Raw genomic sequence first — 16,561 nt, 5'->3', positions numbered from 1 at the left:
GTTAGTTGAAATTTTTATATGAAATATAAGAAAAAGAAAATTTCTCAAAAAATATAACAAGTTATGATATATTTCCTAACGTCCCAAAAAATAATTTGAACTCTAGACTATTTGTGAATCTTTCAAACCACAGATATGTATTTTTTAAATGAAGTGCTATAACCTCAAACAACAAGAGAAAATTAAAGGTAATTGAGATTAAACTAATTAATTTTACACATAAATTTGAAGGAATATGCATAAACATGTTCATTAATATTTGAATTCTGAAAATCAAATTTTGTTAAAATTACAATATGCGATCCTATTTGCATTACTGTTTGGATCATATTTCATAGCAAAATCGATTTGTATAATCTTGTGCATATCGTGATAATTCTATCATGATGTCCTAACTTTGAATTATCTTGTTTAAACCAAATTCTAAATTTTTTTGGTATAATTAAAATATCAATGGAGATTTGAAACAAATCACAAGCTATCGCAGGAGTTTTTACTCCCCCTCATTATAAATTTTTAGCTTTCTAGACCTATAGACATAAAACAATATTTTAGCAATCAAAAGTGAAGCAGTTTGATGATTGCAAGCACAACACATATTCTATTATGAAGTCCTAATTTTGAATTATCTTGTTTAAACACCACTCTAAATTAGTTTGGTATAATTAAATTATCAAGGGAGATTTAGAGCAAATCACAACTTAACAATGATATTATCCATGATGGATATAGTAAGCCTTTCAAACAAACATCATTGAAATAAATTTTGTTATATAAGTAATCTGTTAAAACTAACAGAGCATGCAAAAACACAGATACTGTAGTTGGTCCAACAGCTAATTTATGCCACTTTTTATTGTCAATTAATCTAAGGCTAAATAAACTAGAAATAGTAGTTTTTTTTTGAATTTTTTTGTATTTTTTGTATGGGGAATAACTTGAAGTCCATTTATAAAAGCACATTAAATGATGTTACTACAAAATAGTTACTACAAAATCAATAAAAAATGTTACTACAAAAGTTTCTAAACACTCGTCATCCTCCTTTTCAGTTGCTAAGGACCCAACAAGTCAAGTTCATCTCTAAGGCGCAAACAATCAGTAGGAGGGGTTGCGCGAAACACGACACGGGACACCGCATCAATGTCGTCTTCTAACACTTCCAATGTTGCGAGTCGTTCAAGAATTGCAGTCAAACCATGTTTTGCAAACCCCATTCCAATTCGACGTCCTTCAACTCTTAACTCTAAAACTTGAAGTTGCTCAATGTTAATAGCAATCACAGACACAACCTGTTCAGCTTTTACTACATAATCAGTAGTAGTTGAAAAACAGTCATATACTTTGTTAAAAAAAGTTCAATTATTGATGTCCTGAAAATGAGGTTAGGTTTGTACCAAACCAATAATTCATAAGAATTGGGATCAAATTTTCTCTAAGTTCTTTCACATGATAAAGATCCAATAAACGAAGAGGCAAAAAATAAAAAATTTATGTTGATTTCATTTTTTTAGTATTTGAAGACACGTTCCAATAATGAACAAATCATTAACAGAATAATCTTCCAATTATTAAATGAAGAAAAAGAAATCCAATCAACAAATGCTAACTAGCAATTCATAGTAATATTTATCTAAAAAAGAATATGATAATAAGATGACATTGGTCGTGGAGGCACTATTACTTATATGCTTTGCCGAAATTTTTACATAAACTGTGAGAAAAAGAAATGTTCTCAAAAAATATAAAAAATTGTGACATATTCACTAATGTCCCAAGAAATATTTTGAATTTCTAGACATTTTGTGAGCCTTTCAGGCTGCACATGCATATTTTTTTGAGTGAACTACTATAATCTCGAGCAACAAAAGAGAGTTAAAGGTAATTGAGATTAAACTAATTAATTTTATAAACAAGTTGAAGGAATATGCATAAAAAAAGGTTCATTAATATTCTAATTCTGAATATCATATTTTGTTTATAATCCACAAATTGATATTAAAGTTCATATATTATCAATTTCAACCTCACAATACACTTAGTCTAAAATGGATAGAACATGATATCCCTATGAACTTTATCAAAATAGAACATGATTTTTATATGTTCGCATCAATCGCCTCATATTGCTTTTTCCAAGTGATTCTATTTGAATTACCATCTGGATCAGATTTCACAGCGAAATCAATGTGTATAATCTTGTACATATCTCAATAGTTCTCAACAGTTTCACAACTTAATAATGATATTGTCTATGCTGGATTCAACAACTTTTTTGAAACCAACTTTATTGAGATGATTTATGTTATATAAAAGATGAGTTAAAACAAGTAGAGCATGCAAGCAGAATATATATTCTGTCAGGTTATCCTAAGTTTGGATTATTTTGTTTAAACTTCACTCTAAAGTTGTTTTGGGTAGTTAAAATATCAAGAGAGATTTAAAATAAATCACAACCTAACAATGATATTGTCCATGATGGATATAACAAGCCTTTTAAACAAATTTCAGTAAAATGAATTTTGTTTTATAATTGATCAACTAAAACTAGCAGAGCATGCAAAAATATAAATACTGTATTTGGTCCCACAACTAATATATCTACACCGATGGAATGAAAGGTTTCTCAAAATTAGTTAAATCTAGTACTAGAGAATTTAGAGATGGTAGTTGAAAGACAACTATACGCAAATTTTAAAAAATGAATTTAAACACAGGCTCTATGAAAGAGAGTCTTGTTTTGTATTCAAATGTTAACTCATGGGATTTGGATTAAATTTTCTCAAAGGTTCTGTTAAATTTCCAAACACCGCTAAATCATAATAAATATAAGAGTAAAAAAATATAAAAGAAGTATGTCGATTTTTTTTTTTGCATTTTAAAACAATTTATATTGATAGTTATGACAACAGAGAATATGATAACAATATGATATTGATCGGTCACGCATCATTACTGATGCATTTAACATAAATTTTTATGATGATCATGAAAAAAAGAAATGTTTTAAAAAACATAACAGATCTCTACAAATTTGTAAAAATTTCAATAAGCAATTTAAATCTTTGGATTTATTGTGAAATTTTTAGTCTTTGCATCTGCATTTTTTCAGTAAAGCTCTCTAATCACAAGCAACATAAAGAAAGGTTACTACATTAGTTTTACAACTGGTTGAAAATATTTGAAAAGTAAGTTTATCAATATTATAATTTACCATATCAAATTTAGTTAAATACAAAATTTTCAAATTAATATGAAAGTCCATATATCATCAATTTCAACTTCACAGTACACTTAATTCAAAAGGGATAGAATATTATTCTTTATTTCTATATCATTTGCCTCATATTGGCTTCTCCAAATGATCATGTTTCATTACTCTTTAAATCATATTCCAAAGCGAAATCGGTAGTACAACCTTATGCATATCCTAATAATCCTTAGTGACTTCTAGAATTTTTTTACATGAAACTAAGAGTCCTGCACACTGTTGCCATAATTTTTTAACTTCATGAACCTATGAACTTAGAACTATATTTCAACAATAAATAGCTAAATAGTTTTGATCAATGCAAGTAGAATGTATACGTAGTGATGTTGTACTAACTTAAAATTATTTTGCATGGACGTTACTCTGAAGTTGTTTAGGATAATAAAAATATCGAGAGATTTGAAGTAGGTTATAATGTAACAATTATTCAAGTCATGTTCAAGTATTCAGCAAATCTTTTATGAACTATCTCCAACCCACCAGTTGAAAAAATTTTTAATTGCCATAAGAAGAAAAAAAATACAATCAGCAAATGCCATCAGTAAGTCATATAAATAGTTACCTCGAAAAGAATGTGATAGCAAGATGACATTGATCGCGTAACCATCATTATTGATATGCCTAGCATAAGTTTTTAGACGGACAATGAGAACAAGAAGAATTTAAAAAAAAGTAATAGAGTATTACAGATTCACCAAGATCCCAACAAGCAATTTGAATCGTCGGGTTTCTTGTGAAATTTTCAACTGACTATATATATATATATATATATTTAAAAAATCCTATAACCATAAACAACGAAACGAAAAGGAAAAGAAAAATTTTTAGTAGAAATTTGAATCTCTAGATTTTTTGTGAAGCTTTCAAGATGTACATCATTATTTTTTGAGTAAAGTGATATAATGATGAGCAACAAGAGAAAGTTAAATGTAATTGAGATTAAGCTAATTAATTTTACGAATAACTTGAAAGAATATGCATAAAAACGTTCATTAATATTCTAAATCAAAATATTAAATTTTATAAAAATTACAATTCTCAAATTAAAATTAACTTTCCAGACCTATGGACATACACCAATATTAAAATGATCAAAAGTGAAATAGTTTGACCGTTGCATGCAGAACATATATTCTATCATAATGTCCTAACTTTGGATTATTTGTTTAAACACTACTCTAAGGTTGTTTGGCATAATTAAAATATCAATGGAGATTTAAATCAAATCACAGCCTAACAATGATATTGTCCATGATTGATATAGCAAGCCTTTTAAACAAATTTTATTAAAATGAAATTTGTTATATAAGAGATCAATCAAAACTATCAGAGCATACAAAAATACAAATACTATAGTTGACCTTACAATTAATATATCCCACTTTTTATTGTCAATAAAATCTAAGGGTAGAAAAATTAGAAATAATAGTTGAAATATAGTCATATATAATGTCGAAAAAATAAATTCAATTATTGATCTCATGAAAAAGAGGCTCGGGATCAAATTCATAAGACTTGGGATCAAATTTTCTCAAAATTTCTTCAAATTCTTAGACATGATAGAGATCCAATAAGCGAAGAGGCAAAAAATAAAAAAATGTATACTGATTTCATTTTTTAGCATTTAAAGACATGTTCCAATAATCAACAAATCACTAATAGAACAATCTTTCAATTATCAAATAAAGAAAAGGAAATTCACTCAAAAAATACCAACTGCCAATTCGTAGTAATATTTACCTAAAAAGGATGTGATAATAGGACGACATTGGTCGTGGAGGCACTATTACTGATATACTTATTCAACTTTTTTACGTAAACAATGGGGAAAAAAAAGCTCTGAAAAAATATAACAAATTGTGACATATTCGCTTATGTCCCAAAAAATAATTTGACTTTCTGAACCTTTTGTGAACCTTTCAGGCAGCACATGTGTATTTATTGAGTGAAGTGCTATAACATCAAGCAACAAGACAAACGTAAAGGTAATTGAGATTAAATTAATTAATTTTACAAATAAGTTGAACGAATATGCATAAAAAATGTTCATTAATATATACTAATTCTGAATATCAAATTTTGTTAAAATTACTGTTGATCTTGATCCCTATCTTTTGATGTTTACAAAACAAATGGATGTTACGAATGTCTCTTAAAAGATCTATTCAGTTATGAAGCAAATTAGTTCCAAAGATCAAGTACAATTGAAAGATGACAAAGTATGCTGAAGCTGTCGGACGCTCAAGAAGTCAGGATCGGACGTCCGATAATCATTGCACAACTTCGGACGCATGCTTCGGACGTCCGATATGATCCTTCGAAGTCGACGAAACTATCGGACGTTGAATATGTCTCTACCGGACGTCCGATACAAACAAGATAATTTCTCAAATCTGTTTGTTTGCTGTCGGACGCACAAAGAGCTTGCACCGGACGTCCGAAAGAATTGAAGAAAATCTCTGAAACTCACTGCCTGCTGTCGGATGCATAAAATAGGGCTATCGGACGTCCGACACTCCAACGGCTAGTTGACTCTTCAGCTACTTTCTATCCGTTGGAAGCTTTAATGAGGCTCTTTCTTGGTCCTATATAAATAGTGTTTGGTCAAATACTTCAAACAACTTTTGCACACTGAAGATACAAAAGATCTAGAGTGATTTTAGTGAGAAAATACTCATCAAAGAAGATTTGTAGTCTTAGTGGTGTGAGGTTCATTGTAAGCTTTTCATTTGTGAGTGAATCTTTCATGAGTGTAGCTCTGTGAGGGTTGTCTTGAGGGATAGTAAAACGTCCTGACTTGACCGAGTGGTGTTCGGGGCAAGGAGGAGGTGAACCTTCCTTTGTACGCAAGAGTGATTGTAATTCATCAATTTGAAGAAGCTTATTTGAATTAATCTACAAGCTCAAGAGGAGCTGTGTAGTTAATTGGTTTGCAATTCTTTCCCTTTTATTTACTTATTGTTATATTGCGATCTTTTAATTGCTTATTGATTGGCTTATCCACAAATTGATATTAAAGTTCATATATTATCAATTTAAGCTCACAATACACTTATTCTAAAATGGTCAAAATGTGATTTTTTTTTATGTTCACATTAGTTGCCTCATATTATTTTCTCCAAATGATTATATTTGCATTACTATTTGGATTATATTTCATAGTGCATTTGATGTGTAGAATCTTCTGCATATCTTGATAATTCTCAGTACTTTCTAGCAGTTTCTACAACTATATTGTCTACACTAGATGTAACAAAATTTTTATGCCAACTTTATTAAGATAATTTATGTCATATAGGAGATGAACTAAAACAAGTAAAGCTTGCAAAATTACAAATACAACAGCTGCCCTATTGCTGGTATAACTAACTTCTCAATATTAGCTAAATCTAAGATTAGAAAATTTAGAGAAGGTAGTTGAAAAGCAACCATAAGCAATATTTGAAAAACGAATTCAAACACGGCCTTCAAGAAAATAGACTTGGTTTGTACGCAAATATTAACTCATAGGAATTTATGTTTAATTTTCTCAAATTTCTGCCAAATTTCTAAATACCGCTAAGACATAATGAACATAAAAGTCAAAAAATAAAAGAAGTATGCTGAGACTTTTTTAGCATTTAATACATATTCAAGTATTTAGTAAAACTTTGATAACTGTTGTACTATGTAAAATCGTACGCATATATTAATAATTCTCAGCAATTTCTAGAAATCTTTTATTTGAAACGAATAGCAGGAGTTTTCTCTCCCTCTTACTATAACTTTCTAACTTTCTAGACCTATAGACATAAAACAATATTTTAACGATCAAAAGTGAAACACTTTGACCATTGTAAGAAGAACATATATTCTATCACGATGTCTTAACTTTGGATTATCTTGTTTAAACACCACTCTTAAATTATTCGGTATAATTAAAATATCAAGGGAGATTTAAAACAAATTACAACTTAACAATGATATTATCCATGATAGGTATAGCAAGTCTTTTAAACAAATTTCATTAAAATAAATTTTGTTATATAGGTGATCAGCTAAAACTTGCAGAGCATGCAAAAAAGCAAATACTGAAGTTGGCCCCACTGCTAATATATCCCATTTTTTACTAACAATTAAATCTAGGGTTAGAAAAACTAGAAATAGTAGCTGAAAAATAGTTATATACAATGTTAAAAAAATTCAATTATTGATCTCGTAAAAAAGAGGTTTGGTTAGTACCAAACCAATAATTTGTAAGAATGGAGACCAAATTTGACATAACAAAGATCCGATAAATGAAGAGGCAACAAATAAATGATGTATACTGATTTCATATTTTAGCATTTAGCATTTGAAGGCATGTTCCATGTTCCAATAATCAACAAATCATTAACAGAACAATGTTCTTATTATGAATGAAAAAATGGTAATCCAATCAACAAATACCAACAAACAATTCATTGTAATTTTTACTAAAAAGTAATGTGATAATAATACGACATTGGTCGTGGAGGCATTATTACTGTTATAGTTAGTTGAAATTTTTATATGAACTATAAGAAAAAGAAAATTTCTCAAAAAATATAACAAGTTATGATATATTTCCTAACGTCCCAAAAAATAATTTGAACTCTAGACTATTTGTGAATCTTTCAAACCACAGATATGTATTTTTTAAATGAAGTGCTATAACCTCAAACAACAAGAGAAAATTAAAGGTAATTGAGATTAAACTAATTAATTTTACACATAAATTTGAAGGAATATGCATAAACATGTTCATTAATATTTGAATTCTGAAAATCAAATTTTGTTAAAATTACAATATGCGATCCTATTTGCATTACTGTTTGGATCATATTTCATAGCAAAATCGATTTGTATAATCTTGTGCATATCGTGATAATTCTATCATGATGTCCTAACTTTGAATTATCTTGTTTAAACCAAATTCTAAATTTTTTTGGTATAATTAAAATATCAATGGAGATTTGAAACAAATCACAAGCTATCGCAGGAGTTTTTACTCCCCCTCATTATAAATTTTTAGCTTTCTAGACCTATAGACATAAAACAATATTTTAGCAATCAAAAGTGAAGCAGTTTGATGATTGCAAGCACAACACATATTCTATTATGAAGTCCTAATTTTGAATTATCTTGTTTAAACACCACTCTAAATTAGTTTGGTATAATTAAATTATCAAGGGAGATTTAGAGCAAATCACAACTTAACAATGATATTATCCATGATGGATATAGTAAGCCTTTCAAACAAACATCATTGAAATAAATTTTGTTATATAAGTAATCTGTTAAAACTAACAGAGCATGCAAAAACACAGATACTGTAGTTGGTCCAACAGCTAATTTATGCCACTTTTTATTGTCAATTAATCTAAGGCTAAATAAACTAGAAATAGTAGTTTTTTTTTGAATTTTTTTGTATTTTTTGTATGGGGAATAACTTGAAGTCCATTTATAAAAGCACATTAAATGATGTTACTACAAAATAGTTACTACAAAATCAATAAAAAATGTTACTACAAAAGTTTCTAAACACTCGTCATCCTCCTTTTCAGTTGCTAAGGACCCAACAAGTCAAGTTCATCTCTAAGGCGCAAATAATCAGTAGGAGGGGTTGCGCGAAACACGACACGGGACACCGCATCAATGTCGTCTTCTAACACTTCCAATGTTGCGAGTCGTTCAGGAATTGCAGTCAAACCATGTTTTGCAAACCCCATTCCAATTCGACGTCCTTCAACTCTTAACTCTAAAACTTGAAGTTGCTCAATGTTAATAGCAATCACAGACACAACCTGTTCAGCTTTTACTACATAATCAGTAGTAGTTGAAAAACAGTCATATACTTTGTTAAAAAAAGTTCAATTATTGATGTCCTGAAAATGAGGTTAGGTTTGTACCAAACCAATAATTCATAAGAATTGGGATCAAATTTTCTCTAAGTTCTTTCACATGATAAAGATCCAATAAACGAAGAGGCAAAAAATAAAAAATTTATGTTGATTTCATTTTTTTAGTATTTGAAGACACGTTCCAATAATGAACAAATCATTAACAGAATAATCTTCCAATTATTAAATGAAGAAAAAGAAATCCAATCAACAAATGCTAACTAGCAATTCATAGTAATATTTATCTAAAAAAGAATATGATAATAAGATGACATTGGTCGTGGAGGCACTATTACTTATATGCTTTGCCGAAATTTTTACATAAACTGTGAGAAAAAGAAATGTTCTCAAAAAATATAAAAAATTGTGACATATTCACTAATGTCCCAAGAAATATTTTGAATTTCTAGACATTTTGTGAGCCTTTCAGGCTGCACATGCATATTTTTTTGAGTGAACTACTATAATCTCGAGCAACAAAAGAGAGTTAAAGGTAATTTTTTTTTTTTTTTTTTTAACTTTAATCTTTATTTATGAACTGAAAAGAGTACAAAGAGAGACAGCAACCAACTACTGCCTAACAAGCTAAAGAAGCTCTACTCCTACGAATGTTCGGAACGCCTAACCGATCAAGATTAACATCACCCCTCACCAGGCAAGGCAACTCAGAAAATGAAACATATGTTGAGTTAAACCCAGCGTCCACACCCACATTGGCCAATCTATCCGCAGGCCTATTCGCTTCCCGAAAGCAATGAGAAATCTCTCTAAACAACCCCTTAGCATTCAACACCTCCTGTAAACCTCGTTGCAACTGCCATGGACACCTCACCGTTCCCCGAATAATCTGAACTAACACCAATGAATCTGATTCGATGTGCAAAGCACTGTATCCCCGATCTACGGCCAACCGAATCCCATGAAGAAGCGCCTCCAATTCCGCCTGCAAACTTGTTAGCTCCCCAAAAAAACATGAGAACCCTAGCAGAAACCTTCCCTCATAGTTACGAATGATGCCTCCCCCTCCACTCATGCCAGGATTACCTCTAGAGCAACCGTCAGAGTTTAGCTTCACCACCGACTGCTTCGGACACCGCCAACGAACAATTTGCACATGATAACGACGTGCCAAACCAGCCACAGATTCAAAGAAACTCGGCCACCCGCGGCAAGAAGAAACAGTATTCTTAAACCTAATCTGGAATAGGTCTCGCAGATCACAAAAAATTCTATCACTGACTATAGCAACAGGCAAACTCTGACCCTCGAACACAAACTTATTCCGCATTTTCCACAAGTGCCAACAAATCAAAGACGGCAGCACACGAAAAAGAAACTGAAGAAACGGGTTCCGAGTAGGCTTCAACCACCAACCAATCACCTTATGTCGTATTGTCGAGGAAACCCCAAACCCTCCCACCACCACTTCAAAAGACTCCCAGATTTGCCGTGGAACCTCCCCAGTGCAGAAAATATGATCCAGAGACTCCTGACATGGGAAGGAACAACAAAAACAGCGAGACGGCCCGACAACCCCAAGCTTTTGCAACCTATCCATCACTGGCAATCTAGCCCCCAGCAGACGCAGCATAAAGAAGGACACATTACTCGGCAATTCCTGACCCCAGAGCGAGGAGTATAGACAAGACCTGTTACCAACCTCACGAGCACTTTGGTAGGCCGACGATAGGGAGAAATCCCCTGAGGTACTGGGGGACCAGACCATTCTGTCCGAATGCGTCTCAGCGGGAGGTTCAACACGCAGGATCTGCCCCACCCACCAGCTGGGCAGCACAGAGCACAGCCTCTGCACGTTCCACCGACCATGCTCCACGAAATCGGATACTGCATATTCCTGGAAAGAGTCGACCTGGCGACATAAAGGACCTTGTCCTAACCAATCATCATGCCAAAAACTTGCCGATCCATTGGACAAGACCCAGCGAATCTGCTGCTCAGCAACCCCCTGAATAGATATCAATCTCTTCCAAGTCCAAGAACTCCCCGGCGAGACGTCCGCAGAGCAAGGGTGGAAATTCGGGCAGTATTTACAATGTAAAAACTCAGCCCATAAAGACTTCCGCAATCTAAACTGCCACCAAAGTTTCATCGAGAAAGCGTCGAACACATCCCTCAACGACCTCAAACCTGCACCTCCCCTGTCATATGGCTGACACAACTGCTCCCATTTGATCCAGTGAAAACGCAGCCCCCCTTCGGAGGCCCCCCAGAGAAAATTAGCAAAAGTCTTCTCCAGTAATCCAAAGATGGCCTTGGGAGGAGTGGATGCCGCAAGAATATTAAGAGGCATAGAAGATAGCACACTCCTGATCAGGACCAGCCTACCACCGTGCGACAATAACCTCCCCTTCCACGATAGCACCCTGGCTAGTATGGAATCACAAATTTCCGAAAAATAACCTTTCTTCCTCCGCCCAACATATAAGGGACAACCCAAGTATTTGACCGGAAACTCCCGCGAGGGGAACCCAGTGAGTTCTCCAAGCATACGTTTTCTCGCCCTGGGAAACCTGCTATGGGACAAAAAACAACTCTTTTGATGGTTCACCTGCTGACCTGATACCGAAGAGTAATCTCCCAGAGCTTTCATAACCAAACGAACTGACCTCTTCAGCCCACTTGAAAAGATAACCACATCATCGGCATAAGCCAGGTGCGTAACCTTCGGGCATCCATGAGGTACACTAAACGGTGAAAAGAGGGGGGAGGAAAGCAAAGAATTTAAGAGGCGAGATAGGACCTCGGCACCAATCACAAAAAGAGCTGGAGAAATAGGGTCCCCTTGCCTTAGCCCTCGACTAGAATGGAAGAAACCTTGAGGAGCACCATTGACCATGACCGAGAACCAGACATTCGAAATCAACCTCCAAATCATATCAATCCACCGCTCTCCGAACCCGAACCTACGCAAGACCTGTAACAAAAAAGGCCACGAAACTCTGTCGTAGGCCTTGGCCATATCCAACTTCAAAACTACGTTACCCCCACGATTCGATTTCCGAATATCAGATAACAACTCCTGGGCCAATAAAAAATTTTCGGATATCTGCCTTCCCTGAACAAACCCACTCTGTTGCGGGGAGATAATACCAGGCAGCACCTTTGATAGACGGTTGGCCAACAATTTTGAAATCACCTTATTGACAAAGTTACAAAGACTTATCGGCCGAAATTGACTAAAATCTTGCGGGGAGGTTACCTTGGGAATCAGCACAATCCACGTCGAAGAAACACTCCGCGGCAACTCATGCCCACAAAAGAAACTAAACACTGCGTCGCACAAATCCTTGCCCACCACCTCCCACGCAAAGGTGAAAAAAGTTCCTGTAAAACCATCTGGCCCACCCGCACTCTCCCCATCCATGTTAAACACCACCTCCCTTATCTCCTCGTGCGATGGAAACCGCTCCAAATCAGCAACTTGAACATCGGACACAACCTTAGGAATCACATCCAAAATCCTCCATGACCCAGTGGCAGGCTCCTCCGAAAGTAAGGATTTGAAGAACTCCACCCCCATGGCAGACACCTGACCTTCATCCGATACCCACTCCCCCTGGTCATTCTTAATTCGGTGAATGATGGACTTAGCTCTTCTCTCCGCCACAATCGAATGGAAATACTTAGAATTTTTGTCCCCGTCCTTAAGCCATTTGACCCTTGCCTTTTGCCGCCAATACCCTTCCTCTCTCACCAGAGAATTTCTCAGTCTAGCACGAGCCTCCTGGAGTGCCAACCAATGCGACTGACAAGGCTCATTTCCAAAAGCGTCCTCTGCAGCTGCTACCTCGCCCTCCGCCCTCTTCACCGCGTCAAAAATGTTACCGAACTGCTCACGAGACCAAACTTGCAAGTCCCGTTTGACATTCCTCAGTTTAGCGGTTAAACGACTCAAAGGGCGCCCAGAACAAGGAACTGCCCAACTCCTCCTAATGACATCCAACAGCCCAAGCTTCGTCGTCCAAATATTCAAAAATCGAAAAGGTTTAGGCTTGTTATCTCGCCTCGTCGACGAAGACATTAGAAGGGGGGCATGATCCGAAGGCTCCCTCCCTAGATGTTGAACCTGAAATTGCACCCCAGAGAGAAAGGCCGTTTGATTGACAAACATTCTGTCCAGGCGCTTCCAGATACGGGCCAGACCCCCCCTATTATTACACCAAGTGAAAGGGCACCCCAGAAAACCAACATCCGAAACACCCGCCATCGACATGAACGTTCTAAGCTCCACCCCTTCGTCAACCCGAAAAGGCAATCCACCCCTCTTTTCATCCGCGCTAACAGTAACATTGAAATCACCTGCCAACATCCAAGGGTGCTCCGCCAGGTTTTCCGCTATCAGAGCTGACCACAGCAAAGCTCGCTCCTGCTCATTACATTTTGCATGGACAAAAGAAAAATACACTGGAACTGGGAAAATCGGAGAAATGATTTTAAGAGACACGTGCTGGGAGGATTCTCCCACAAGAGAACAGTCAAAGGAATTTTTATAAAATACCCAAATAGACCCCTGGTTATTCATGATCCAGCTATCCATCCTGAGGCGTGCACTAAACAAATGAATGTCGCGTGGTAAAGCCTTAGGCTCACAAATAGCCACTAAAGGAATTGAAAACTCATCAATTAACCGTTTTAACCTACGAAAATTTGGGGATCGCGAGATACCCCGAATATTCCAAAAAAGCAGATTAATCATGAGACAAGGATGCAAATGAGTTAGAGGAGACTTTCGATTTAGAACGTAAAGCACGGTCACTCGGGATTTGGAGCCGAGTACCCCTCGGCTTAGGCTTATCTACCAAACTAAAAACCTCCCCATTATTCACCTGTTCGTGTACCTGCTGAATTATAGGATCAAGATTAAAAATGTCAATCACCAAAGACCCCTCCTCCTGTTGCTTACCTGATGGTTGCCCGCGCGGCGATAAGCTCCCTGCACTAACTTCTGCACTAGACAACCCCACATCACCGACCTCGCTCCCCTCCTCTGACATGTCCATCCTCGAACCTGTCTCCGCCATAGCTGTCGAAGCAACAGCCTGATCTCCCAGCTGATTATCAACCGCACCAGCGAAATTCCGCTCCTGTTGGAGAACCGACTGCTGGCCACAAAGGTCCTCTCCCCCCTGTTCCTCCACCCGCAAAGGGGCTGCTAATTCTTGGGGCCCCTCCGCCAACCTATCCATCACCACCGACTCCCCAGCGCCGGTCACTGCCAGCGACCCTGCCTCCCCGCCAGCAAGCGGCGACGAAATCTGCCCAGCAGCGCCAAGCACCACTCCCCCCTTCCCCTTCTGCTCCTCCGCTATCCCCGGCCCCTCCAAAGGCATTGCCTTCACAGAATCTTGCGGAACCTCCTGGGTAACCTTTGGGCGAAATTCCAGCCGTGGCCTCCTCTCATGCCACGCACCTGTGGAAACTTCAGAAACCTTTGCCGCTGGCGGCACCTCGCGGAACTCGGGGTGCTTTACTCTACATTCGTGTTCGCTATGCCCCTGTCGAAAACAATACCCACAGTACTGCGGCATCCCCTCAGGCTCAAGGGCCTGCCAGAAACCATCACTCTCCCCCTGCCCAAAACCTACCCATACTCTCCGTGGCAGTGATTTCACCAAGTCAACCTCCACACATACTCTGGCCACGCTCGGACGGGATAGAGAGCTCGTTGCTGCATCCATGAAGAGTGGCCGACCCAGGGGTGAAACAATATGGAAAAGGCATTCCTTATTGAACAAATGTATCGGGAGTTTGGGAAGGGAGAACCAAACAGGAACAATCGAAGGCTCCTTATCGACATGGAAAGAGGGTGTCCATTTGAAGACCCGCATCGGATAACCCAATATATACCAGATGTGCCGCCCCCAGATTCTGTGAAAGTCCCGTTCAGTTTGGAGGCGAATGATGATATGACGAGGATCCAACAAACCTACCGAAACCGCCGTCAAGTCCAGCGTGTTAAAAAATTTTCGGATGTCCTCCATGGCCGGCCTACCCTTGGAGAACTTCCCTATTAGAGCAAGGGTAAAAGGCGCTGCAGCCCTAGCCATGTCAGCCGAGGAGAAAACTACAGCAGGCTCCCCTCTCCTCGTAGTCTTGTCTGCTCGCACGTTCACGCAAGAAGGCTCCCTAGACGAAAAGAGCGAAGAAAAAGATTTTGCTTGGAAAGAAGGGAAGGAATCTGGAAGCTTCCCTTCAGCAAGAGGCTGAAGGGTAGCGGTGTCCGCCATGGCGGCACGCACGGCAGCCAACCAAAGCGCACGGACTTACCCAGAGAGAAAACCTAATATATTCTAAAAGCATAGTTAAAGGTAATTGAGATTAAACTAATTAATTTTATAAACAAGTTGAAGGAATATGCATAAAAAAAGGTTCATTAATATTCTAATTCTGAATATCATATTTTGTTTATAATCCACAAATTGATATTAAAGTTCATATATTATCAATTTCAACCTCACAATACACTTAGTCTAAAATGGATAGAACATGATATCCCTATGAACTTTATCAAAATAGAACATGATTTTTATATGTTCGCATCAATCGCCTCATATTGCTTTTTCCAAGTGATTCTATTTGAATTACCATCTGGATCAGATTTCACAGCGAAATCAATGTGTATAATCTTGTACATATCTCAATAGTTCTCAACAGTTTCACAACTTAATAATGATATTGTCTATGCTGGATTCAACAACTTTTTTGAAACCAACTTTATTGAGATGATTTATGTTATATAAAAGATGAGTTAAAACAAGTAGAGCATGCAAGCAGAATATATATTCTGTCAGGTTATCCTAAGTTTGGATTATTTTGTTTAAACTTCACTCTAAAGTTGTTTTGGGTAGTTAAAATATCAAGAGAGATTTAAAATAAATCACAACCTAACAATGATATTGTCCATGATGGATATAACAAGCCTTTTAAACAAATTTCAGTAAAATGAATTTTGTTTTATAATTGATCAACTAAAACTAGCAGAGCATGCAAAAATATAAATACTGTATTTGGTCCCACAACTAATATATCTACACCGATGGAATGAGAGGTTTCTCAAAATTAGTTAAATCTAGTACTAGAGAATTTAGAGATGGTAGTTGAAAGACAACTATACGCAAATTTTAAAAAATGAATTTAAACACAGGCTCTATGAAAGAGAGTCTTGTTTTGTATTCAAATGTTAACTCATGGGATTTGGATTAAATTTTCTCAAAGGTTCTGTTAAATTTCCAAACACCGCTAAATCATAATAAATATAAGAGTAAAAAAATATAAAAGAAGTATGTCGATTTTTTTTTTGCATTTTAAAACAATTTATATTGATAGTTATGACAACAGAGAATATGATAACAATATGATATTGATCGGT

The 16,561-nt window shown here is 36.1% G+C and overlaps 1 protein-coding gene across 1 annotated transcript; it reads right to left on the bottom strand.

Annotated features, from left to right (window-relative positions):
• Positions 1–1,055: 1,055 nt before the first annotated feature.
• LOC113755515 lies at positions 1,056–13,729 on the bottom strand. The gene is made up of 3 exons (XM_027299512.1): positions 9,754–13,729; positions 8,847–9,089; positions 1,056–1,306 (listed from the first exon to the last, which is right to left on the bottom strand). Exons 1-3 carry the CDS (start codon positions 13,727–13,729, stop codon positions 1,056–1,058), a joined length of 4,470 nt encoding a protein of 1,489 aa, XP_027155313.1.
• Positions 13,730–16,561: the final 2,832 nt, after the last annotated feature.

The sequence above is a fragment of the Coffea eugenioides genome, unplaced genomic scaffold (assembly GCF_003713205.1).
Source record: "Coffea eugenioides isolate CCC68of unplaced genomic scaffold, Ceug_1.0 ScVebR1_1553;HRSCAF=2420, whole genome shotgun sequence".
Classification (NCBI taxonomy): Eukaryota; Viridiplantae; Streptophyta; class Magnoliopsida; order Gentianales; family Rubiaceae; genus Coffea; species Coffea eugenioides.
The sequence above is the reverse complement of the archived record's forward strand: the minus strand, read 5'-3'. Positions and strand labels throughout refer to the sequence as shown.

Bases quoted from the DNA above. Each gene is read 5' to 3' on its own strand.
- LOC113755515 (XM_027299512.1), bottom strand. From the start codon at position 13,729: ATGGATAGCTGGATCATGAATAACCAGGGGTCTATTTGGGTATTTTAT. The intron at 9,090-9,753 runs GTTAGGCAGTAG...CTGATTATGTAG, and splicing joins GAGTAGAGCTTCTTTAGCTT to TAAAAGCTGAACAGGTTGTG. The intron at 1,307-8,846 runs GTCCTTAGCAAC...CTGATTATGTAG, and splicing joins AGATGAACTTGACTTGTTGG to TAAAAGCTGAACAGGTTGTG.